This window comes from Suricata suricatta, chromosome 8 (genome assembly GCF_006229205.1).
Source record: "Suricata suricatta isolate VVHF042 chromosome 8, meerkat_22Aug2017_6uvM2_HiC, whole genome shotgun sequence".
NCBI lineage: Eukaryota > Metazoa > Chordata > Mammalia > Carnivora > Herpestidae > Suricata > Suricata suricatta.
The window spans coordinates 48,134,147-48,159,452 of NC_043707.1; the positions used below are offsets into that span (position 1 = coordinate 48,134,147).

At 42.4% G+C, this 25,306-nt stretch overlaps 2 protein-coding genes across 6 annotated transcripts in view; both read left to right on the top strand.

Annotated features, from left to right (window-relative positions):
• The first annotated feature begins 1,684 nt into the window (after positions 1-1,684).
• BCL2L15 (BCL2 like 15) lies at positions 1,685-8,822 on the top strand. Of its 2 annotated transcripts, none has more exons than XR_003912320.1 (4): positions 1,685-2,346; positions 2,647-2,768; positions 2,875-3,610; positions 5,499-5,546. XR_003912320.1 is itself a non-coding variant. In XM_029949254.1 (4 exons), exons 1-4 carry the CDS (start codon positions 2,220-2,222, stop codon positions 6,378-6,380), a joined length of 492 nt encoding a protein of 163 aa, XP_029805114.1. In that variant the 5' UTR covers positions 1,685-2,219; the 3' UTR covers positions 6,381-8,822. The 2 variants fall into 2 exon arrangements, 1 of the variants encoding a protein (XP_029805114.1); XM_029949254.1 differs by lacking the exon at positions 2,875-3,610 and adding an exon at positions 6,363-8,822 and having other exon boundaries at positions 5,499-5,723.
• A 7,079-nt stretch (positions 8,823-15,901) lies between these two features.
• Positions 15,902-25,306, top strand: part of PTPN22 (protein tyrosine phosphatase non-receptor type 22) — a 58,354-nt gene continuing 48,949 nt past the window's right edge. For all 4 annotated transcript variants that reach the window (XM_029946188.1, XM_029946190.1, XM_029946189.1 and 1 more), the window contains exon 1: positions 15,902-16,111. In XM_029946188.1, the coding sequence (XP_029802048.1) occupies positions 16,025-16,111 (87 nt within the window). In that variant the 5' untranslated portion in view covers positions 15,902-16,024. The remainder of the gene's footprint in view (positions 16,112-25,306) is intronic.

A 25,306-nucleotide genomic window follows, 5' to 3' on the forward strand; every position in this document is an offset into this window, starting at 1 on the left:
TAAATTAAAAACATAAAAAAAAAAAAAGAAAGAAATGCACAAAGGAAGAAACTACCTCACATTGTCCAGGAGAGGATATGCTTTCTTTAGCCTCATGACATTGATTATGCAAGATAACCCCAAAGAGTAGATAAGATAATGCAAAGATTAGATTCCCAAAATGGTATTTGCCCATAAGCAAATCAGTTGTGAAATGAATTACTGTGGGAAGGTTTATTCTTTGAGGTAAGACAGGACTTGGTTTTAAATTTCTTTTCTGCACTTACTGATTCCACTCACCCTGAGTAAGCTATTTAACACCAATTGGATGGTATCTTATAAACCCTTTTTTTGTTTTCTAGTATGTTATTTTGGGAGTATGCCAAATTAATTTGTTGGAAGCCTTAAATTTTCAGTGACTGGCTCTAGTGTGAAAGGAGATTGGCTCAGAATTCTCTCTGGAGGAACTTCTTAGAAGTCTCAAGCTTACTTAGTAGAAACTGAAGTTTCAGCCCTAGTGACAGAGGACAAAAACATACCTTTTGTTTCTAGTCCAGGGGCGCCTGGCTGGCTCAGTCGGTTGAGTGTCCAAGTGTTGATTTCAGCTCAGGTCATGATCTCATGGGTTTGGGGATTTGAACCCCAAGTAGGGGTCTGCACTGACAGCCAAGAGCCTGCTTGGGATTCTCTCTCTCTCTCTCTCTCTCTCTCTCTCTCTCTCTCTCTCTCTCTCTCTCTCTCTCACACCTCTCTCTATGCCCCCCCCAAATAAATAAATAAACATTTAAAAAAGAGAAACCAGAAGATTGGCTCTTGTTATTTTGCAAGCAGAACTTTCATTCTGAACCACTGACTCACTGTTTATGCTTGAATCTCCTATCAGCTGGCCAGTCAGAATACTCTGGATGGGCTGATAGGTCCAGTGCTGACACCCACATCTAAAATCTAGGTGTGGCTACGTTAAGAAGGGGCCACTGTGGGTAAGTGTCTCATCATGAGATCTAAAACGGTGATGGAGTCCAACCCTGTTAGGAAAATCCTATTTAATTCTGTTAGAGATTGAATCCCAGATCCCTTTCATCCTAGTCCTTAGGCCTTGGGCTAATAGGAAGACATGTAACATTTACTGTATTTCAGATGTAACATTATCTTATTTAATCCTAATTAATCATAATTTCTCTGTGAAATACTTTGTATTGTCTCCATTCACAATTTCTCAAATGCCCAGGCTTTTTTTCCCTACCTTCCCAGTTTTTATATATCCTCTTTCCTCTTGGAATGGTCTTACTTCTCCTCTTTGCCTCATAATCCCTAAGGGTCCCTCAGAGCTCATCTCAGATGTCACAACTTCAAGGAAGCCTTCCTAACCCCCTAGGGTTGGTTCCCTGTTGCACATAATTATCTCAATAAGCTCAAGAAATTATGTGATTAGTCACATAGTATCTGTCATGCATGCTGAAGTGTAAGCCCCTTCAGGACATGATTGTGTCTGTGTCATTTTTCTGTTATTTCTAGTGCAAGTACTAGTTCCTTACCCCTAGATACTCAGTAAATTGGGGCATCTGGATGGCTCAGTCTGTTAAGCTACTGACTTTGGCTCAGGACGTGTTCTCACAGTTTGTGAGTTTGAGACCCTCACTGGGCTCTTTGCTGTCAGTGCAGAGCCTTTCTGAGCCTGCTTCAGATCCTGTCTTCCTGTCTCTCTGCCCCACTCCTGATAGTGTGTGGTGCAAGTGTGCCCTCTCTCTCTTAAGATAAACATTTTTAAAAAAGAGAGTAAGTTTAAATGATGATTATGGCAAATAAATGCCATATGTCAGGTGTTGAGTGTTTATCGTAACTTTAAAACCTTTTTTAAATGACACCACACACATGACCTAACAGGAAGTATTTCTAAATGAAATTGCCCAAGAAAGCTCTTCCTCAACTCTATTTCAGTTCTAAACTGGCTAACAATACAAGTTATTAATTAATCTTAGGACCTGGCTAGGGTGTGGTTCTGAAAAAAGGAACTGAAATTCTTCAGAAAGTCTCCCAAGTTCTGTATAGTGAGCTCTGCAAAGAAGTTCCACATTTCTAAGCAACTAGCTTTGAAGGAAATTGGTCGGGCAAGCTCTAGGATTACGTGTCCCCTTAGGAAAGTTTACAAGACACACCTGGTTTACCAGTATTTCTGACTTCCTGCTGAGCTGAAACTGCTTGTTTTGTGGAGAAGGAAAACTCTGCAGCAAACACCTAAAATGAAGAGCCCCCGAACTTTTGAGGAGCAAACGGAATGCATTGTGGACACGTTACTCACAGACTTCTTAAGCACCACCGTGCAGGTTGCTAACCGGAACCTATGTTGCGAAGATGAAACAGACTCAGGTAAGGCTCCTGGCCTGAGGTGGTAAATATAAGTCAGCGAGACTTTGGATATGCTTCCTTATTTCCTCTTAAGTTTCAAAAGGCAAACTAAGCTTTCAGCAATACCTGAAAATCAGTAGTCTCCATGGAAGGGAAGGACATTCTCTGATTCTCGGTGTTGGCAGATTATTGAAGGTGTCCTTGGGAGAAAACATTGCCAAGGTTACTTAAAGGTCAAGAGCTTTCTCCACTGCCCAGATTCCTGGGAGCTGCTATCCCTTCCAGCTCTGTAAAAATGTGAACGTGTCCCCTCTGTCTTAGGAGAGTCTTCCTCTTTTGACGTGGCCATCGTTGCTGGTCGCCTTCGGATGCTGGGTGACCAGATCAACGAAGAAATGGAAGCTTCTGTCAAAAACGTCATTTCAGAAACCATTCGGGGACAGGTGAAGTTGCTGCTTCTTTTCTCTTTCAGATGCTCTCTCCATATTGCTCTTATATGACTATGACTAGAACTGTCCTGTGACCGATGTGGGGCTTACCTTCATCCAGGGAGATACAGCGGGAAGTCTCCGGTTCCTAGTTGTTCAGGAGTTCATCAGAGCCCCAGTGGTAGTGAGGTCGTTCCCACTGGGTTTCATCAGAGCTGTGCTTACGACGCATAGAGAGCACATCTGTAGCATTTCGCTCCTGGTAAAGCACTTTATTCTCTTATATACTTGTTTTAATATTTATTTTGCTGAGAGTGGGCATCACTCCCCCCCTTACCCCCAAAACGCCCAGGAATGAAACTTTGTACAGGAATGATAGACAGTTGTCACGTATGCTGCACTGAGGGGGTGAGTAGCTACAGCAGCCACCTAGGGCTTATCTGGCTTTTCACCAGAATGATTATTGGCAGTAGGGTTTAGATCCTGTATTGGGTGTAAAAACCATAGGCAATGTTCGGGAAGATGTTGCTGATTCATAATAATAATGGCAGGTAATATTAATTCATCACTTAACATGTGCTGGACAGTATTCTGAGTGCGTTGCACTTACTATCTCATTTAAGCCTGCTACCACTCTGCGAGGCAGTATAGAAACTCTTATTCATAAGTGCAACCTCTCATCTGTGCATTTAAAGCTGTGAGAGCAAACATCTAACCTCTTTGTTCACTGCAGTGTTCACACAACCCAGAATAGCACCTCGTAGACAGGAGACCCTCGCTAAGTATTTTCTGACTTGATATCCATTGAAGCAGATGCAGAAACTGAGGAATAGGGACACAAGAAATTAGGCTACTCTGTGAGTATTGAAGTTAGGATTTGAACCACACCCTTCACTGTTATGCTTTATTCTTACTGAACATAGCTTGGATGGTGCATCTATTCAGACAGAACCAGACTTATTGCCCCTAATTGCTTGCGCTAAAACTTTCCTAAAGTAGCTAAGAGATGAATTTACCTTTTTTTTAATTTTAAAAAAAAAAGCTTTTTCAAACAGTCCCAAACTCATAGGAAAGTTGTACCGATTTTACAGAGAATTTCCCTCTTGAATCATTTGAGAGTAGGCGGCTGCTAGGGTGCGCCATCATCCCCTACTGCTTCTGTATTTCCTTCCAAGGAGGCTACGCTTTTATATGTAACCACAACCTAACCATCAAAACCTGGAAACTGGCTCTGACACATTTTCATCTTATCCTCAGACTCATTCACATGGAGTTTCCAGTTGTCCAAATGATGTCACTTACAACAAAAAGATCTAGGCCAGAATCAGATACTACATTTAGTTGTGCTGTCTCTTTAGTCTCCTTCAACCTGAAATAGCTTCTCAGTCTTTCTGTGAGTTTTCATGCCCTTGACACTTGAAGATTGTGGGTCAGTTATTTTGCAGCAGGTCCCTAAACCTTGGGTTTGCTCAGTGTCTCCCCTTGCATAGATTCAGGATATGTACCTCTACAGTAAGATCACAGAAGGGTCGCAGTTGAAGTTGTCGCACCTATTAAGTGGCACAAATTTCAATTTGTCCCATTACTGATGTTAACTTAATCACCTAAGATGGTGTCTGCAAGGCTTCTCTACTGCAGTTATATCTGTAATTACTATCGTTAAATTTGCATAGGGCGGTACTTTTAAACCGTGTAAATATCCAATATCTCGTCAACATTTCAATCTATTCATGTATTTATTTTTTTATGTCAACGTGGACTCATGAATTCCTATCTATTACTAGTAATTTGTTACCATCATTATTTATTTGGATGTTCAAATTGTCCTAGTTTTGGCCAGTAAGAGTCATTTCCGTCTGGACTGTGTCTTTTTGGCATGTCCTGTCACTGTGTGAATACTTCTTTAATTTCTGACATATCTCTTGTATTTCCAGGCCCCAGCCTGAGATCACCATTGCCCAGGGAGCTCTGGTTTGTTTTAATGGAGAATGGTATTTGGAAACCAGGATCTAGGTACTCATGAGGATGGTCCTTCCAACTTGTTTGGACCCTACTCTGACTCCCATGGGACCCCCTACACCACACACAGGATATCTTGCTTGGCCCCATTTAATGACTCCTGATTTTTTTTTTTGTTTCTTAATTTTTTTAATGTTTATTTATTTGTGAGAGACAGAGACAGAGCATGAGGAGGAGAGGGGCAGAGAGAGGGGGAGACACAGACTCCGAAGCAGGCTCCAGGCTCTGAGCTGTCAGCACAGAGCCCGATGTGGGGCTTGAACCTGAAGTCAGACACTCAACTGACTGAGCCACCCAGGCGCCCCATCCCATCTAATGACTTTCTGATCCATTTTTGGGGTGAAGGAAAGAGGAAAAGAAAAAACAAATCTTTTTTTTTTAACTTCAGAATTTCCCAGACTTCAGTCATTCAAGCAGTACCTTCACAACTTGACTATTAAGTACTATCACATACTTAATATTGTGCTTTCAAATCATTTTTTCTTTCACTTGTTTTGCTTATCCTGAATAATGATACCTGAAATCATGGGTTTGATGGGCTCCTTATGTTTTCTCTATACCCATTACAATAAATAACAGAGCTTGGCTATCTACTCCTTAGATTATCTCAGATACAACTGGTGGTGCGTTTGCCGTTCCCTAGGAAACACTTGCTTTACTGGATTCTGCACCTACAGCTTCCTGTACTTTTTTATTGATACTTTGCTGATCTTCTGTCTCTCCTAGGCAGGAACTATACTGCAGGATGCCGTAAATTCTCTCAGCCAGACCTGGTGTGCTAAGGATCCCAGCTTAGGTTATGAGAGAGCCTTTTTGGCGGTGTCTGTGAAGGTTCTTGAATTTGTGGCCCGCATGGCTCCTGAAATGGCAAGACAGGTGGCTGTCCCCATAGTAAACATGATCAACGGGAACAGTGCCGTCCGGGAGTTTGTCCAGGGCCAGGGAGGTTGGGTAAGTATGTTGGGGCCCCTGAAAGGCGTTTGCATTGCTTTTGTACTCATAACCTGGGACTCCAATTCCTGATTCTTTGTTAAGTTGGAAACCAAGTAGAAAAACAGCCTTCCCTACTGACTCTGTAAAGCTAAATCCCACTTCCTATGTATAACTGCCCAGTAAGTATACTGGTGATAGAATGCTAATCTCAGCCTGGCTTCGCTCTGCTCACCTGGTAAATTTCTGGGTCTCCTCTCCCTAACATCTCTGGATGTATGTTGAAGAAATTCAGAACCATCCCTTAGTGTGGCTATTTGAATCTTTTAAGAAATAAAATTGTTCTGTGCTTTTATAATAAAAAAATAAAATAAATATATTAAATGTTTAAAAAAAAATAAAATAAAGTCCAGTTTATCCGATATAGAACCATCCCGCTGTTCTCTAGCCAGAAACGATGTCTTATAGGAGGCATTCTAAGCCCACGTCCTAGTAATCATGAGGACATCTGCTCTCACGAGCACTCCTCTTCATTTCCAGCCACAGCAGAAGCTTTAGTAAGCTGCATTTCCTGAAGGTCTCTGCAGATTATTTGCGGTTTCTTTGGGAAGCTCCTGAAAACCACCCCTCTGACTGTCGGCTTCCTGTTGTCCTTCCTAGGAGAACCTGGAGAGCTGAAGAAGCAGCGGCTGTTTGCCAGCCTGAACATCACTGCCTCCATGACGGATCAGTTGATTGATTTCTGGTGATCAAAACAGACAACCAAATCCAAAGCTGCTTTCTTTTGGACAGAACCAAACTTAGCTGAATAATTTCTTTCTTACTGATTGCTAAAGCTGGGAGGTCTGCAGAGATTTTGCGCGTTGTTTTTACGAGAGTTTTTATGAGGTACCATGTGAGCAAAGACCTCCAGACCCAAAGGAATGACTTGTTAGGAGGAGCTCAGGCACGGAGCAGGGCTTTGCTGGAGACGGTTTGGGAAGGGGAGCGCGCAGTGAACCGTTCCTTCACGTTCCGCCTTGTCCTTCGGTAAGGGTCTTGTCTGCTCGTTTTGCAGTCTAGGACTTTAGGGAGATTTTTGTTGGAATCTTGCTACTTGAAATTGGAAATTTTCTTTTGAATTTGTAACCTGAGTTTTGTGTTAATTTCACCAAAGCAGAACTACTTTCTGCTTCTTTAGGTTGAAACCAAAAGATAGCAGCTTCTGCCCCTGCCCTCATACCAGAAAGGCCGACAAAAGATAAAACAGTGAGTGCGTTCTTACTGCCACAGGATGCAGGAAGTGCTGGCCCACATCTGGGACAGAGGGGCCATCCCGGCTTACATGAAACGAGCTGTGTGCCACAGTGTTTTCAAACCAAAGAGCGGGCTCCATGCCACTTCTGGACCTTATAAATTGCCAGGTTCCAGGCCCCATCCCTAGAGATTCTGATTCTGCAGGGGTGGACTGGGGTCCTACCAGCTCCACAGGGGATTCTAATGTACATATAGAACTTGAGACCCATCAGTTTAGAGCAGGGATTGGCCAAATCCTGCCAGCTGCCTTTTTTGTAAAGTGTTTTATTGGATGGCAGCTACACGCACTTGTTTACATGCTGTTTTGGTACTGCAGCGGCAGAGCTGAGGGCTCACAGCAGACGCCACATGGCCTGTAAAATATACTTACTATCTGGCTCTTTACAGAAGTTTGTAGACCCTTGCTTCAAAGCTAAATGAACATTTCCCCTTCAATAATGTACATTCTGTTGCAATCCTGATAATTCCTGCCAAACACCATTGTACACAGGATAACTCTGTGTTTTAGAATTTAGTCAAAGAGTGTTTGTTGGTTCTTGCATAGTCCGCACTTTCTCTGGGACCTTGGGAAATCAGAAAGCTCTGTGACTCCCGAGTAGAGGGTCGGTAGAGGGTATACATTTCCCTGGTCCTGCCATACGTGATTGGAAGTGAAGCATATGGTGACTATGGTATGTGTATCTCCAGATAGTCCTTAATAGTCTCGTAGATTAGTAGGCAGTCATCACTCTTACATTCATAAGTCCCCAAACCAGACTGCTTACCTTGTTGTCAAGAAGCAAAGCATTGCTAGATCTATTTTGAAGAGAGGCATTAGTAGTTTGGTCACTGTTCGGCTAAAGTGTAACCACATCCCCTCCCGTCTGCCAGCCAGCTATCTGTTTCCCCTAAATGCACAGAATTAAAGATGCAGCGCCGCTACTATATTTTGACTTCTTCAAGGTATGCTGTTTCCTCTCTTCATAGAGAAATCACAATAGTTTAGTAATCCCAAATGAGGTTTCATGTTTCTTTTAAGTAGAAATTAGCTTTTTTTTTTTTTTTTGCTACCAGCTTAAGGCACTTGATGTATTCCTTTGCCCCTTACATTACTGTAAATTCAACAGGATGGGCTTTGTGGTCTTTTACTTCTTAGGTAAAATCACTATTTTCACTTTGACCAAGGCTGTTTTGTTCATGAAATAAAGCTGTGTCTATGTATTTGAACTAATTCTCAGCAAGTGCAATCTAAATTGAATGATACAGGAACAGAATAGATTGGGGGTTGCCCAGGGCAAGGGGTGGTAGGTGGGGGAAATGACTGACGGTGGCCAAAGGGTATAAATTTCCAGTTATAAGATGAAAAAGGTCTGGGGGAGTGACGTACATCATGGTGACTATAGTTAACAATACCGTATCATGTATTTATGAGACTGCGCTGAGGCACCTCCATATCATGTACTTAGAAGTTGCCAAAAGAGTAGATTTTTAAAGTTCTTACCACACCCATACACACAAAACACTCCCATTTATTTATCGGCCCTATATTTATGTATTTATATTTAAAAAAAATGTTTAAGTAATCTCTACACCCAGAATGGGGCTTGAACTCATAACCCTGAGACTAAGAATCATATATTCCACTAACCAAGCCAGCCAGATGCCCCGAAACACATTGATTAACTAGGCGAGGTGATGGATGTGTTAACTAACCTTACTGTGGTAATCATTTTGAAATATATACATATATCACATCATTACATTGTACACCTTAAATGTATACAACTTTATATGTCAATTCTCTCTCAATAAAGCTGAAAAATAAATGATATATGTCAGAGGCCAGCAGCCTCCCCTTTGTCTTTTCTTTTCCCACTTAGCTCTACCAGCTCCCTGTTTCATCCTATGCTGTCGGTGAGACATCTGGAGAGGGATCGGGGCCACGTACGCGGCAGTATCTTGAGATTGAGGCCACGGTGCCCCTGGGAGTAAATGGGCAATGCAGCTGTGGCTTGGGTGGTGTTTGTTCCTAGGCACCCTCTCCCAGGAGAGCTGAAGTGGAGGGTGGGGGCGGCAGGGCGAAGACATGGTAGCCCAGAGATGCAGACTACATTCAGATTGTCGGATTTTAACAACATAGACTCGTCACGTGACATTGGGCAAGTAATCCAGTTCCCTCGAGCCTCGTTTCCACATCTCACAACAGGGATGATTTGGTAGCTAATTCTTAGGGTTGTGGTGAGGGATAAGTGAAACAATACACTATGGAAAGGGCTTAGCCCAGTTTCTGGACTATTTTAATAGTTCCCACATGAACCGTGTGGGGCCACTGTGATTTGGAGATCATCAACTTCTCCCTGGGCTTTTTTTCTCTCCACTCACGCTTGTCTCTCACAAAGGTAAGCCAATCTTCTGGCCTTTCCTCTCGCCTCAGTGTGGGTGATTCCTAAGATTCCTAAGTCTGACTTATTTCCCTTCCTAAATCCATATCCACGAGCTCTAATTCTATATATCGATAGAGCTTTCTTATCCCTTCACTTTCTCAGATTGCTGCCCAGCTAGCTCAAAACCTCAGCCATTTTCCCCCTTTTCCCTCCTCCAGCCCTACTCTCCCAGTTAGTCTTTCTCACTTATTCCTTCCTTTTCATCCAGATTCTTTCTACGCGAGTTTGTTACCCGCCACGTGCCTGGACTTCCGGTAAAGTCTGTGAGGCTGCTCACTGATCGTCCTGTTCCAGGCTTGCCCGCCCCAGTCTGTCGTGTATATGGCCACCAGACTGACCAAACTTGTGGTTTCCTTGTCTAGGCTTCTGACTCATTTTTAGATAGAATATACTTTGAAATTTTACATACTACTGAAGTAGATTATGAGACTATTAAAAAATTTATCAGAGTGGCCATTTCTTAAAAAAAAAAAAAAAAGAAAGAAAAGCATTGCTTCAATTGTCATTTTCTTAAGACCTTCCAGCGGAAACTTTTGAAGGTGATTGGATATGTTCACTATTTTGATTATAACGGTGGCTTCATGGGTGTATATACATTTCAAACTTCTCAAGTCACACACTTTGAAATGTGTAGTTTGTTGTATGTCCGTACTATCTCAATAAAGTTGTTATATTTATTTTTTTATGTTTGTTATTTTTGAGAGAGAGGGAAACAGAGTACGAGTAGGGGAGGGGCAGAGAGGGAAAGAGACACAGAATCCGAACCAGGCTCTGAGCTGTCAGCATAGATCCCAATTCAGGGGCTCGAACCCACAGACTGTGAGATCATGACCTGAGCCGAAGTTGGATATTTAACTGACTGAGCCACTCAGGCACCTCCTCAATAAAGTTGGTATTAAAAGAAAACAAAACTTTCACCATTTTCCCATTGCCCATCAATTAAAGCCTGACTTTTAGCCTGGTGTTCAAATTCCCTAAGGGTCTGTCTCCTACTGCCCTTTCTAGCCTTGTTGATCAAGACTCTTCTCTATATGACCAATCAGCCAGCCAGACTGAGCCACTCAGTAAGCTGTCCTCCTCCTGCTCTTCTCTGTCTTATATTGCTTCTCTTCAGGCTCTTTGACATATTCAAGACCCAACTCAAAGGTCACTTCCTCCATGAAGGCTATCCAGATAATCCAAATACAAAGTGATCTTTGCCTTCTCAACAATTTGTTTGCATAACATTTATGGTCTTCCCACAAATGCCTTAAGTTATAGTTATGTGAGTACTTCCCCTCCCTTACTAGAATAAAAGATCCTTGAATGAAGACACCTCATTGTACGTATCTGTAGCACCCTCTTCCCCATTCTCTTGCATACATATGCATCTCGTAAATATTCATTAAAAGAATAAATGAATAGTCTCAAAGCTGAGTCAACAAACAAAAGATAAGATTTCAAGTTTGATTATGCTTTGAACAAGATACCACGTCTCACCAAGAGTCTCAACTCTTTTAAGAAAAGGAAACTGGGTCAATCACAAATTATCAGTTGACTTTAGCCTCCTGAGGACTGTGTTTCTGAAACCCAAAGCAGAGCACGACTCCCTGTGGATGGTGGGAAGCTGACTAAGGTGAGCGGGAGAGAATGATGAGGTCTCAGAAAGCTGTAGTGGTGAGGAGCCAGCATGACAAGAAGACGGGTGGGGGACTTCCCTGCTGTGGGTGATGTGTGCACCAAGCCTCGTCAGAGGCGTTTTAGAAGCCTCTTCTATGTCCATCTATAAAAGGGGAGATGGGTCTATTCTGGAGATAAAGGGGTCGTTTCTTCCTGGTTGTTGTGGCAGCTCAGAGCTGGACTCTGCCTTGGTGGTGGCCGCCCCATTCTTTCCATAACAGTGTCCCTGCCGCTTGGGCAGCAGCTGTCGGGTACGTGCTCTCTGCCAGGTTTCAGGACCTCCCTGTAGGGAAGGCCCATCTGCTCCTGGCACAGTGAGAAGTGCCCGGCCTGCGACAGGCATGATCCATGCCAGGCAGGAGACCTGGGGTGATTGACAGAGAGAGTAACCAAGTCACGGTGGGTCTCCCACCAACACCTAACCACATTACGTCGTGTACTTGATCACAACAGGTGTATTTTAGGTGTGCTTAAGACCACGCTAGGCACTGTGGGGCACAGGAATGCATATGGAAGACACTGGAATTGCCTTCGATGAATTTAACACTACAGGGGGTGGTTTATGTGTTTTCTTTTAAATTAGCTATTTTAAACAAACATATGGGGGACAAGAAACATGTGAAGAGACAAAGCAGGCTTCCACAGCTGAAAAGACAGACTTTGACCAAAAGGAGGCAGACTAAGAGAAGGCCTGTGGTGAGGTGGAGTTAGCAGCGGTGGGAGTTGTGAAGAAAAGGTGTTACAGCTTTATTTTCATCTTGGGGAACATTCGGGGAAAGGTGAGAAGTAGCAAAAGAGGTGGCAGTAGAGAGTAAGGCCTGTGGCTGATGTGGCTAGATAGTTTGGGTAGGGTCTCCTGGGGAGGGGTTGGTGACCAGCTGAGGAATCTGGATGTGTATTCAGTAGACCATCGGTAACTACTCTGGTTCTTTAGCATTTAAGTGGAGATTTAAGAGCTTTCACCCACCGTTGGTTCCTAGGAGATACAAGCATGGAATAAAACTAAGAGCCTGTTGCTGATGAAATCCACATGTGCCAAAAAGGGGGCAGCGGTCAGCGCGGGAATGGAAGAGGCTGGTTGAATCTATGAGACATTGAGGAGAAAGGACAAGCAAGCCTTGGTGATCAAGAGGAGGCTCCCAAAGAACTGTGTGTATCACAGGTAACACACCGAGCCCGCATCAAATCAGAGGCCCTGGGAGGTAGAGAAAGGCAGGCCTAGTAAAACCAAAGCAAAGATTGGTAAGTGGCTTCCCCAGGGTGTAACATGCCTCCTCATAGAGAGAGAAGGGTGTTCAGAGAAACCTGAGTGTATTTCCTATTAACTGAGGATAAGTGTCCTAATAATCTCCCCTGATATTCTCTTTGGTTAAAGTGTGTTTTGTTTTTTGGGGTTTTTGGTTAAAGTGTTTTTTGTTTTGTTGAGGGTTGTTTTGTTTTTGGTTTTGGTTTTGGTTTTTTGGTTTTGTCGTCTCATTCCAACCTCCGTGACGCTGATGTTGGACGCTGTATGGGCATACTCCCCTCTTGGTGCAGGTGACTATGAGGGGCACTCCTCTCTGCTGTCATCTGCCTTCTGAATCCGCAGCAGAGCCGCCACCAGAGGCAGCAGTGAGGTGTTCCTGGCTCTTTCCTCCTCAGGTGCTCATTCACTTTTACTTTCCACTGGAACTCACCCAGGAGGCTTCTGACATAGTGCTCATGGGTCTTTCACTGCATGGAATTGTTATGTTCACTTAGGGCTTATGCCGGACTGGTTTAAATGTTTCATCACAAACTCGTCAATCCTTTTACGTATTTGCCAGTCTTTGCTGTATAACATGTTCCCCCTCCCCAGCTCTTGATCTCCCCGCTAGATATAAATGAGTCATCAGAATCTGAATCAAAAAGCACGATGCTCCTGTTGCCTTCCCGTATCTATAAAAGGAAGTGTGAAAAATTAAGTAGCAGCTTAGATTTGTTACAAATAAAACTGTTAATAAAACTTTTTCGTTTTCTCCTTCAGTTGTGTTTGTTGCTTGCCTGAGTGGTCTACTCAGGAAATGGTCTTTCAGCGAAGTGGGTTTTTGAGGTTTGGTAATTTCACGATGTTTCTGTCTCTTTTGGTTTTAGTGTGGAACAGACTCCTGAGAATTGCTGCTTGCTTTTGAAAAGAAATCTGCAGTTCGGCTCAGACACTATTTTTAGACTTTTATATTTGGGGTAAAAGAAGGACATCCCAGGGAGGTTTACTCTATCTTGTAGCTATTGCTGTGTTAGCTCTCCCTAAGAAGAGGATCAAGTCAGGGATCGTTCTGAAATATGAGCTTGGGAAAAATAGATTTAAATCTTACTGTATTCAGTATCTTTGGTTTATTAATTAGTAAAGTTTTGGTTTTGTTGGAAGTAATTACATTCTAAGGGGACAGAGGGGTTGTGAAACTGTCCTGTTAAAATACAGAAAATCATCTTCCTTTTAGGGTTATGCATTGCTACTCTGCAAGTTAACCAGTTTGGAAGATTTAAAACAATTTTTTTAATGTTTATTTACTTTTGAGAGAGAGAGAGAGAGAGAGAGAGAAAGTTGGGGAGGGGCAGAGAGAGGAGATGCAGAATCTGAAGCAGGCTCCAGGCTCTGAGCTGTCAGCACAGAGCCTGATGCAGGGTTCAAACCCATGGACCGCGAGATCATGACCTGAGCCAAAGTTGGGCGCTTAACCGACTGAGCCACCCAGGTGCCCCTGGTTTGGAATGTTTTTATTTTAATTAGTAATTACAGCCATGTCTCAGTCCTGAGATGCTTTATTAACCAGTTAAGGGTGTTTTTACTCTATTTTGGCTTGTTTGCTATCACCCTAACATAGTACTTAGCATTTAGTGGGTACTCAATAAATTTTTTGAACAAATTAATGGATTCTTGTCTTTTTCTCACTTAAAAAGTGGTACAATGGTGTTTAAGAATTTTAAAAAGCATCCTTAGGGGCATCTAGGGTGGCTCAGTCGGTTAAGTATCTGACTCTTGATCTGAGCTCGGGTCTTGAGCTCAGGGTTGGGAGTTTGAGCCCTGCGTTAGACTCCATGCTGGCCATGAAGCCTACTTAAAAAAAAAATCCTGGGGCACCTGAGTGACTCAGTCGGTTAAGCATCTGACTTCAGCTCAGGTCATGATCTCACAGTTTGTGAGTTTGAGCCCTGTGTTGGGCTCTGTGCTGACAGCTCAGAGCCTGGAGTCTCCTATGGATTCTGTTTCCCCCTCTCTCTGCCCCTCCCATGCTCATGCTCTGTCTCTCAATAATAAATAAAAACATTTTTTAAAAATCCTGAATTCTAACAGTGTTCATTCTTTTCTGTGCCACTTAGTCTTCATTCAATCATGTACATACGTACTTTTACATGGTTTTAGTTATTGTGAACTTTCAATTTTGTACTTTTAAAGTTTTTCCCGTATTTTATGTCTTAAGATAGCCAAATCAAACACTGCATTATTTAGTGCCACAAAAATTCCCCTTTAATGCTATATGGGGATCGCGGAATACTCTCCTGCCTCACTTTAATTTATTATGTGGACTGGGATTGAAATTCTTTATGGGCTTCCCATGCAGGATCCCTCAAAGACCTTTCCCTTCCTGTTGCGAGGCTCAGTAAAGTGGCTGTAGCTTAGTGTCTGGAATTTTCTAAATGGAGTTTAAGTAATGCAAAACAGAAAAGATTGCTAATAGCGGAAGTTCCAGTGGCACATTTCCAGGTTTTCTCCAGGATTATTTCAGACTAATTTTGTTAACAATTATTCATGGAACTTCTGTCTCCAAACAGAGGTGATACGCTGATTTGTTGGGGTCGCTCTCAGTCTGCGTGAGACAGTCTTCGGTAGGTTTGTACCCATGGAGGAGGGGATTTGCGCAAGCTGAGATGTGGAAGCTTTTTCTAGGACAGCTTGTCTGTCAGGGACAAAATGCCACACGCACAGCGTGGCTTCCTGAAGCACTGGCCTCTTCCAAGGCACTAGTTGGACAGTTGAACGCCTTCTCTGAAATGGTTCTGCCAGCTTTCTGCCCTGACCGTGGGACTGCGGCCAGCAAGGTGGCTGATTTTACTTTTTCTGTTCCTTTTAGTTTGCTAGCATTGCCTACAGGGGATATTGTGCCAACTTCCTGGTCAGGTGCTTCTCACAGGGGCCACTGCCCTCCTGGATCTTATACAGACCAATACTCAGCCCTGAAATCAACACCATTTCCCTTAATGAAGGTCTGCAGTTCCCCAGCCAGGGGAGAGGCACAGACTGTGCCAAAAGAGAGTTTGCTTCATCCAAAAGAGAGTTTGAGGTGTGTATGGCAGACATAATATTGCTGAATAAAAATGCCTTCTCTGATGGACAGTAATTTTCCACAGATTGTGTGGATAATGAACTTTGGGGGAAGATAGTGCCGGCAGAAGATGTCTTAACTCCCAACCGTGTCTGTGTCCCTTTCTGACCCTAACTGAACTTCGCTGAGTTCACTTGGGACACGAGGAAACAGAAGGGATCAACAGGGCCTTTGTGTTCATTGAGGAAATGGGGAGAGGCAGACCCCATCATCAGACCTGTAATTCTGCCTTTTCTCTAGGAAACAAGAAAAAGGGTGACTTTGACTCGAAGATGATGGAGTGGCACGGTGTCAGAGCTAAGCAGACCACGTGTTATGCTCTGGTTAGCCTCTTGTTTGTTAGAACTTGAGTTGGAACCAGGTTCCTTCCTTGAGAAGGAAGGCGCTAGGGCCCTGGAGTGATGATGGCTTTGTTGTGTGACCACAGAGGCTGATTGCGTACTAATTTCCTCTAGGGCTTGTGATGAAGTCAGTTAACCACAGCCTTCAACATGCTCTGCTCTGGCGGCAGCAGTGGCTTCTTGGTGATATCTCGGCCATGACATACATTTGACATGCCCTCCCTTAACCCTCGGGGAGACAGTTTCTCTTGCGTTGCAGCATGGACCAAAGAGAAATTCTGCAGAAGTTCCTAGAGGAGGCCCAAACCAAGAAATCTAACAAAGAAGAGTTCGCCAATGAATTTCTGGTGAGTCTTACGTGTGACACTCTTTGGGTCCTTACACAGACGTTTAACTGACTGGGATGGTCCAACTCTCCGAGACCAAAGTGTTCTTGGGATAAAGTGAGTGTCAGACCTTGTAGGGGAAGAAGAGAGAAAAGCAGCCTGGAAGTTTGACCTTTCTGAGCAGTTTGTGTGTTTGAAGTATTCCATCCAAAATACTGTTTTATACACAGTGTTTGCTAGTTCTTGGAGTTTGACTGTGATTCCCACAGAGGACATACCTAGTTCCAGGTGTATGAACATTCATATTAACTGAACATCTAGAGTCCCTAGGTATCCGAGTTGTGGTTTATGCTTCAAGTGACTACTTTTAATTAAGAGGAAAGAGACCAAGATGAACTTCTCATGGAGCATTATGTTGTTAGCCTCCCCACGGAATCCCGCTTCGATGACAAAGGTTCACGAGGGGCCCCAAAACTACCCGCTGCCATGTTTCTTTATGGTTTCTTTTCTTTTTCTTCTAAGGAGGAAGAGAATACGTTTTTTGCTGTTAAATAACAGGGTCTCCATAAGCCTCTTTTGCGTGGAGGGGTGGGATGGGACAATGAGTAGAGACAAGTGAGGGACATGGAGAAATAGAAGTCCCCGCTAGCCTTGGGCCCGCTAGGTTGGACCTTCCAGGGAACATGTCCTCCGAGGGGACTGTGGTGATGGATGTGTTAGCAGTCAGTAGGGCTTGTACCCCCTGTAACCTAGCACGACCGATGACACAGGATATCTGACAGTATTTTGGAATACTCCCTTCCAGCTGGTGGTTCAGGGCTTTAAGAACATGAAGCCTTGGCTCTTGAGCTGTGAAGGGGTGGGAAGAACAGGGAGTGGACGCAGAAAACCCGAAATCCAATCACGATTCTCAGCCAAATTATCAGCTCTTTGACCTGTCCCTCCATTTCCCCAAGTCTTTGTTTTCTAACTTCCCAAAGGGGCATGATATTCATGGCCGAGCTGTCCTCACAGGTTGTTGTGATGACCCAAGGCCAATGATAGTTAAATGCGTTCTTCCATTCCCGTAATATGTAGCGAGCACCCACTGGGCACCACGTTTCGTTCTAGGCACAGAGGGCACAGCCGTGAACAAGACAAAGTCCCTGGAGCTCATGGGGCTAACATTCTGGCACCAGAGAGCAGCTGTGAAAACACTCTGTAACATCTTGGGTGATTAGATATCATGACTGAGTGACTCTATATTATGACAGAAGCACCTGTGTGAACTCGGACACTAGGGTGGCATTGTGAAAAGTGTGCTCTCAGTGCCACTGGCCAGGCAGCGTGAGTCCCTCTAAGCGGAGCCACCAGGGAGGGAGATAAAGGGAAGTCCTGGCCTGTGTGTCTGTTTAGACATGTGCCTGCCCCTGGACTCTTAAGTCCTGAGGGGGTAGTGCCAGCCTCTGTTTTATTTTGGTTGTGTTTAAAAAATATATATCTATATATATAGAGAGAGACTATATCCCTAGTACTTTACTGTTCTTACCTCAGTCATTATAATCTCCCACCAACTGATAGCAGCCTCCTCACCTCCTGTCTTCTCGACCTCTAGCCTTGACCCCACCTTCACTCAATTTTCCATTCAACACCCAAGTCATCTTCTATAATACAAATCTGGTCATTTCCCCCTGTTTAAAAACACTGTATAGTTTGTATTTTTTTTTACCTGTTTAAAATTGTGAACTATAAGACACGTTCAGAAAATTACATAGAACATGTATTAGTGTAAAGCAACCACCGCTGAGGTCAAGGAATGCAACATTTTCGGACCCGGGGAAACCTCTATATATCGCTTCTCCATCGGGTCCCTCACCCCTACCCCTGTCCCCATCCCCACCCCCACCCTGGCCTGCCCAAGGAATAATCACTATCCTGACTTTTATATTAATCACTTCCTTGCTTTTCTAGCTCTTGGTTTTAAGGACCCTGTCTTTGGGTGGTGATTAAGTGGAACCTCACTGCTCACTGACTCATGTCCTCCAGTGGAAAAACAGAGTCTTTGCCCTCAGCCCCACCTAAAGGTTCAGCTGAGAGACCAGAGACATTCATTTTGGGGGAGCTGGGTGGTGGTGAATGGGGCTACTTTGCTTGCTTGGATGAGGTTAATGCTGTCTTTACATTGAAGGGCTTTCCATCTGGTCATTTCCCACTTCCTACCTTATAAGCCCTTTAACGTAATTTCCCAGGATTTGCTGTGTTTGAGGTTGGAGCACTGATTCTGTGACCCAAAGCCGCTGCTAGCCTAAATGGCGATTCCCTTGTGGGAATTATCCAAAGGCATCTCGGGTTCCAGGTAGACAGTCTGTGCACCTTGCCCCGCTGCCAGGTCAGTGGCTCGGATTTCAGTGCACACTTCCCCCTCGGCTGTGCATCTCTGGGCAGAGCATGTAGCCCTGCTATGACAGGCTGTATAGGTCTTTTCCTGAGCCAACACTAAACCCAATCGCATTTCTGTAGTAGGAGCTGCCAAGACCATTCCTCTAAGGTCTTCATGCATTCATCCATGTGTTTACTGAGCGCTTACTACGTGCAAAGCATTGTGCTAAAGGCTGCAACAATGTGCGATGCAATCCTCCGTGCTTTGATGGGGTTTATCTCCTAAGACATTGGAGGATGTCTTAGAAAGTCAGACATTAGGGGCGCCTGGGTGGCTCAGTCGGTTAAGCGTCCGGCTTCAGCTCAGCTCATGATCTCACAGTTCCTGTGCTCAAGCCCTGTGTCAGGCTCTGTGCTGACAGCTAGCTCAGAGCCTGGAGCCTGCTTCGGATTCTGTGTCTCCCTCTCTCTCTCTGCCCCTGCCCTGTTTACGCTGTCTCTCTCTGTGTCTCAAAAATGAATAAATGTTAAAAAAAATTGTCTAAAAAATTAAAAAAAAGAAAGGTAGACATTAAACAGCTGATTACTCTAGGAAATATTTAATCGTGATAGTCTTGGTGAGATCAAGGAAGCATCATATTCATTATCTTACTTACTACTCATTAGAATCAACAACAACCCAGGATGTAGTTTTATGTTCTCTATGACGAGGAATGTCCTCTCAGATGAGGAAACTGAGGCTCTGAGAGGCTAAGTCATTGGCCTAAGTTCACTCAACTGTTGAGCCATAGACATGAAATTAAATCCAGATCTGTCATGTCATAGCCTATGAAATTAATCAATATTTAATTAATAAGTATCTTGCTTTGACCAGTAACACCGAGTCCCTCAAAGGGTCTAGCCTGAGGGCAAGTCCCCAGTTAGCAGTTTCTAAGCAGCAGAGACAGCAGTATACAGCTACGCTACTGAAAAGTTCTTTTTTTTTAATTTTTAAAAATTCCTCTATATTTGTAAATGTTTATTTATTTTGAGAGAAGGAAAGAATGAGAGAGACCGAGAGAGAGCAGAGAGCGAGCAAGCTGTGTGTGAGTGGGGGAGGGGTAGAAAGCATGGGAGAGAGAGAATCCCAAGCAGGCTCTGGCACTGTTAGCACAGAGCAGGATTCCATGAACCGGGAGAGCATGACCTGAGCCAAAATCAAGAGTCAGACGCATAACTGACTGAGCCACTCGTGTGCCCCTAAAAAATTTCTTAAGCATACTTTTTAAAAAGCCCTTATTGTTGTTACTCTTACAAAACAATATTATTGCAAGTTAAAAGAAAATAAATTCACCATAGTATCCTAACAAATATGGTCTTTTGGGTCTAGAAATCCTAGTTCTTGCCCATTTATAAACTGCCTTTTACGTTGTTATAATTACAGCGTAGATACAATTTTGTATTCTCGTATTTTCACTTGACATTCTACAAAAACTATCATGTTAATTAAAATCTGTATTTACAGCTGCTGCTGCTGCACAGTGTAATGGTAGCATAATACTCTGAATAATAGCTAACACTCCTCCTATGTCTCTTATAGGAATTGTTCTAAACACTTTTATGTATCATTTAATCCAGTGAGGAAAATACTGTTATTATTTCCATTTTATAGATGAGGAAACTGAGATAGGTCACTTGACTTGCTCAGGGTCATTTAGCTCGTAAGTGGTGGAACAGAGATTCAAGTTCAAGTAGTCTTGCTCTGCCATCTATATTCGTAGCAACTGTGGAATCATATAAACCTTAGTTTGAATTTAGGTTCTATCTTAGCTGTGTGACCTTCAACAAAGTCATTCAAAAGTGGGAACAAAGAAATAGTCACATTGCAGAATTGCTGTGAAGAAAATGGAGTAAATATATGAGATGCTGGACACGCAGTAGGCACCCAAGTAACTTAACTTTCTCTTTCATTTAGATTATTTCTAACTTTTCATGACTATTGACATAACATACCATAAGTATGTTTGCCTATGTGGTTTTCCCCTTCTTTTGGATTATATCTTGAGGCTAGAGCCCCAAAGGTGTCATAGCTGGGTCAAAGAGTGTTAGCATCTAATGGGCTAAGTATAGCCAAATGTATTTTTCAAAGAGCTTTTCTAATTTGCAAAGTCTGAATTTATCATGCCTCTACCACCTTCCTAGTCTTAATAACTATGAAGGAAAATATATAAATCTTTTTGACTGCCTACCAGTATTTTAGGCAATAAGTGGTTTACCATGTATGATCTTAATCACTATAACAACCCCAACAGGAAAGTTTTATCTTCATTTAACCCATAAAATGGCAAGGCCAGGACTGAAACTGGTCAGATTCCAAAACTGATTCTACTTAGTATAAAATAATACTTTGTTACATTATTCTTTATTTGATTTCAGAGCCTCAAAAACATTCAGGATTCTTTTCTTTTTCTTTTTTCTAATTGAAGTACAGCCGACACACAGCGTTGCGTTAGTTTCAGGGGTGCAACGTCGTGATTCCACAGCTCTATACTCCATAGTTATTTTTAACCTGCATTTTCTCATATAACATTTCTGTGCGTCCACGTTCAACAACAGCTAACCCATGGAGCTGTGCTGATGTGCTTTGCAAACAAGACCTCACCTACTTCCCGAACAATCCTTTGCAATGGCTAACGAAGTTTTGCAGGGACCAGCCGTCAAGTGCTTCTCCAGCTGCTTGCAGCATATTGAGTTTCTTGTCTTTGTCATACTTCTTCTGCCACAGGGCCTTTGCACACATGCTGTTCCTTTTCCTTCAATATTCCCCCATGTGCCTCTTTGCCTAGTTAATGAACTCTTCATAATTTTTCAGATCTCAGTTTGGTGGCCATTTCCTCAGAGAGGCCTCTCTTGACCTTCCCCACAGACCGAATCTGTAACACATTGTCATTAGCACCATCTGTCACTTTTTTAAAGTTTCTTTTTTGGCCCCCAGCCTCATAGCATTTTTCACAGGTCAATTTTACATCTATTAGTGTTCTTATTTAATGTTCGCTCTACCATTAGACTGACACTCCACCAAGGGGAGGCTCATGTTCAGTTCCCACTTATCTTGGTGTCTTCGGTGACTAGCACTAGCAAGCGTTTGGCAAGTAGTAGACCCTGAGGGACAGAGAGGCTAAACGGCTTGCCTCCGGCCATGGAGGAGCTTGGATTTGAAATACAGCTATGTAACTGTTGAGCCTGTGCTCTTAGCCCTCCCTCTGGCCCCCAACTCTATTGCCCCCAATTTGTGCATTAGTCTTAACATTTTACATTTAAAAAAAATTATAGAATACAACAAACACACAGAAAAGTACTTTAAACACACACGTGCACTTTAACAACAAGTGATAAAGCAGGCACCCATATAAGCATCACTCAGATGAAGAAATATAACGTTGTCCTGCTCCTCAGAAACCCTTCGGGTGTCCTGGCTCACATCTCCTTCACCCCCCACTGCCAACCCCTGCCAGCTTAGAGGTAGATGTTGCCCTGAAATGGTGATGATTTTTACTTATTTTTTATTCCCTTCACTTATTTTGCCTATTCCCCTCATCCCCACCTCTCTGGCAACCACGAGTTTCTCTTTATATTTATGAGTCTGTTTCTCTTTTCGTTGTTGTCTGTTGTTTTCTCTTTTAGGATTCCACAACTAAGTGAAATCATATGATATTTGCCCTTCTCTGTGAAATTATTTTCTTTGTTTTCTGAATAGCTTTAAGATATATATATGATATATACATGTTATATATATATGACATATCATATATATATGCTATATCTTAGATATATAAGGTATATATACACACATATATGTGTATGTGTGTGTGTGTGTGTGTGTATATATATATATACATACACCACTAGACAGTAGAGGTTAATTTTACTGAAATCATGTTATGTATTTGATTTTTTTAAAGGTCTTTTTCTGTTCACGCTACATTATGTTTATAAAATCCATCCATTTTGTTACATGTAGCCAGGTCTTGATTGTTTTTCTAATAATTTTTATGAATTCCATCAAGGTCGAATATATGCAATTACCAACTGTTGTGATCACAGAGTGCATTGCACAAGGTCACATACTCAAGAACTATCTTGGATCACCACAGCTTTCGTTTTGCTAGTCTAAAAATTCAATTTTGTCACTATGCCCAGAGTTGATTGATCATCAGGACTAGGCAAACATGTAAGAAATTCACCAGAAACAAGATTGCCAATGTATTAATTTTTCAAGGAGAAAAGTCACTGTGAGAATAGAAGTTTTCATTGACAGCATGTCCTATAGTTTGGAGAAAAACTTATATGAGAAGCCAACTATAATCAGAAAGTTGTCTGCTGAACCTAATGACTTTGGTAGTCTTGACTGTGATGGTTTGGTCTCCACCTCCTTGTTTAAACCCTCAGGAGTGGCTACCACTCTTTCCTGGACGGGACTAGGGACACAGTGACAGTGTAGGGCGTCTTATCTGTCTTTTAGGCTTAATTGGGAGCCTCCGCTTCCATTAGCCCATTCTTTATCAGATAGATTACAATTAATAGGCATTCCCCTTGGCCAGTTACTGCAACTGATTGTGATTTTATGATATGTACATTTCAGCCATTGTATTAATTACGGGGTAAAGCTTGGTTATATATTATCACATGCTGGTCAATTTGCTGCGTGTCTGTGCTGAAAACTTTCTTGATATGCTTTTCCTTTTCTACATTGGAGGTAGTTGAAGCATCTTCATTTAGGAAGCATGTGTAAGGGGCACCTGGGTGGTTCAGTCACTTGAGTGTTCGACTCTTGATTTCAGCTCAGGTCATGATCTCACAGTCTGTGGGGTCAAGTCCCACATCAGGCTCCATCCTGACAACATGGAGCCTGCTTGGGGTTCTGTCCTTTTCCCTCTCTCTCTGCTCCTCCCTCCTCTTTCTCTCTCTCTCTCTCAAAGTAAAATTTAAATCTTAAAAAAAGAAAATGTGTAAAAGTATGAATTGTGTATAAAAAGTGAAAGCTTAGCAAATGTCAAGTATTGTGCTAACTCTGCATATATGGCCTCATTGGATATCTATATGTATTTGTAGAAAGACTGGATGTGAATGCAGAAATATGAACATGGCTTTGTGTAGTAGGGTAATATGACAATGCCATATCTTCTTCTTTCTAAAAATATGTTTTAAAGTGAAGAAACTGCAAACAGAAGTACAAATAACAAAAATACCACCAATAGGGGTGTCTGGGTTGCTCAGTTGGTTAAGTGTCTGACTCTTGATTTTGGCTCAGGTCATGATCTCACAGTTGGTGAGTTTGAGCCCCATGTTGGACTGTGTGCTGATAGTGTGGAGCCTGCTTGGAATTCTCTGTCTCCCTCTTTCTCTCTGTCCCTCCCCCACCCCTCTTTCTCTCTCTCAAAAATAAATAAATAAGCATTAAAAAAATGTAACCAATAACATTTAACCTATCAGATGGATCTATTCTTAAAACATTATAGTCCTAATGTTGGCCAGAGTTCAAAAGTATGCAGTTTCATACATTGTTGTTATAACCTTCCTGGAGGCAAAATTTGTATACAATTTCTCATCTATATTTGATAATATGGATCAAAAGCCTTTAAAGTGGGCAAATTCTGGGGCACCTGGGTGGTTCAGTCAGTTAAGCCACTGACTTTGGGTTTGAGCCCTGCATGGGGGCTCTGTGCTGACAGCTCAGAGCCTGGAGCCGGCTTCGGATTCTGTGTCTGCCTCTCTCCCACTAGTGCTCGCTCGCTCTCTCTCTCTCTCTCTCTCAGAAATAAACATTAAAAAAATTTTAAGTGGGCAAATTCTTTGACCACTCCTGAGAATTCATTTCAAGGAAACAATGAAAGATATTTACGTAGGTTTTGGCTACCTATAAAAATATTGTTGAGACCTATGGTTTAAAAAGATCAGAAGCAAGTTAAATGTGCAATATTAATATCAAGGAACCGATTAAGTAATTTAAATTACACTCCATAGCATGGAATACTCTGCCATCATTAAAAATGTAGAACACAAATTCATAAGTAAAAAGAACAAGTTGAAAACCCCCGTATACAGTGAGACCCCATCTTTGTTACACATAGTTAAAACATTGGAATGTAATATAAAATATGAAGAATGATTAAGTCTGGGTAGAGTGGGATATTAGGTGATTTTTAGACTTGTTTTTACTTCTGTATTCTAAACTTTCTTCAATAAATATGCATTGCTTTTTTATTTAAGAAATCTATATTTAAAATATTGCTTTAGTATTGTTTGATTCCACTTAAAACATAAAAAGAAAAAGGGGGGATAAATTTTATGTCTGTTAGGGATGAGGTATATTTATAGAAAAGGTAAATACTGTATTCATCAAATGCAATGACATATTTATTAAATATGAAGAATTCGATGAGCCCTAATAGAAAGAACATACCCAATTCTGAAGGCCACAGCAATGTTGGCTTGGAACACACTAGAAGTCAGACTGGTACTGTAGCAACTTCTGGAGACTGACCATAGACCAGGGAAGGCATGGATACATTTTGTTCCACAGAGAACTAAATACATCCTAGTTCCATATTTATTTGTCTATCAATAAATACACTCACAAACATAGTGCCTCCTAGAGTAGCCAGCGCACAAACATCTGTTGAATTGAAATTGATCAGGTTTTGAGGTGATGGGGGTTCATGGGGTCTGGAGTTGAAGCCAAGAACGAATTCTTGAGACGTCTTTGGGGTGAAAAGGTGGTTTTATTAAAACACAGGGGCAGGACCCGTGGGCAGAAAGAGCTGCTCCGGGTGGTGAAGAGTCACTGGTTTTATACTACGGAGTTGGGGGAGGTAAAGC

Coding starts and splice junctions, on each gene's coding strand:
- BCL2L15 (XM_029949254.1), top strand. CDS start 2,220: ATGAAGAGCCCCCGAACTTTTGAGGAGCAAACGGAATGCATTGTGGAC. Junction 2,347..2,646: donor CGAAGATGAAACAGACTCAG/GTAAGGCTCCTG, acceptor CCTCTGTCTTAG/GAGAGTCTTCCTCTTTTGAC. Junction 2,769..5,498: donor CAGAAACCATTCGGGGACAG/GTGAAGTTGCTG, acceptor TGTCTCTCCTAG/GCAGGAACTATACTGCAGGA.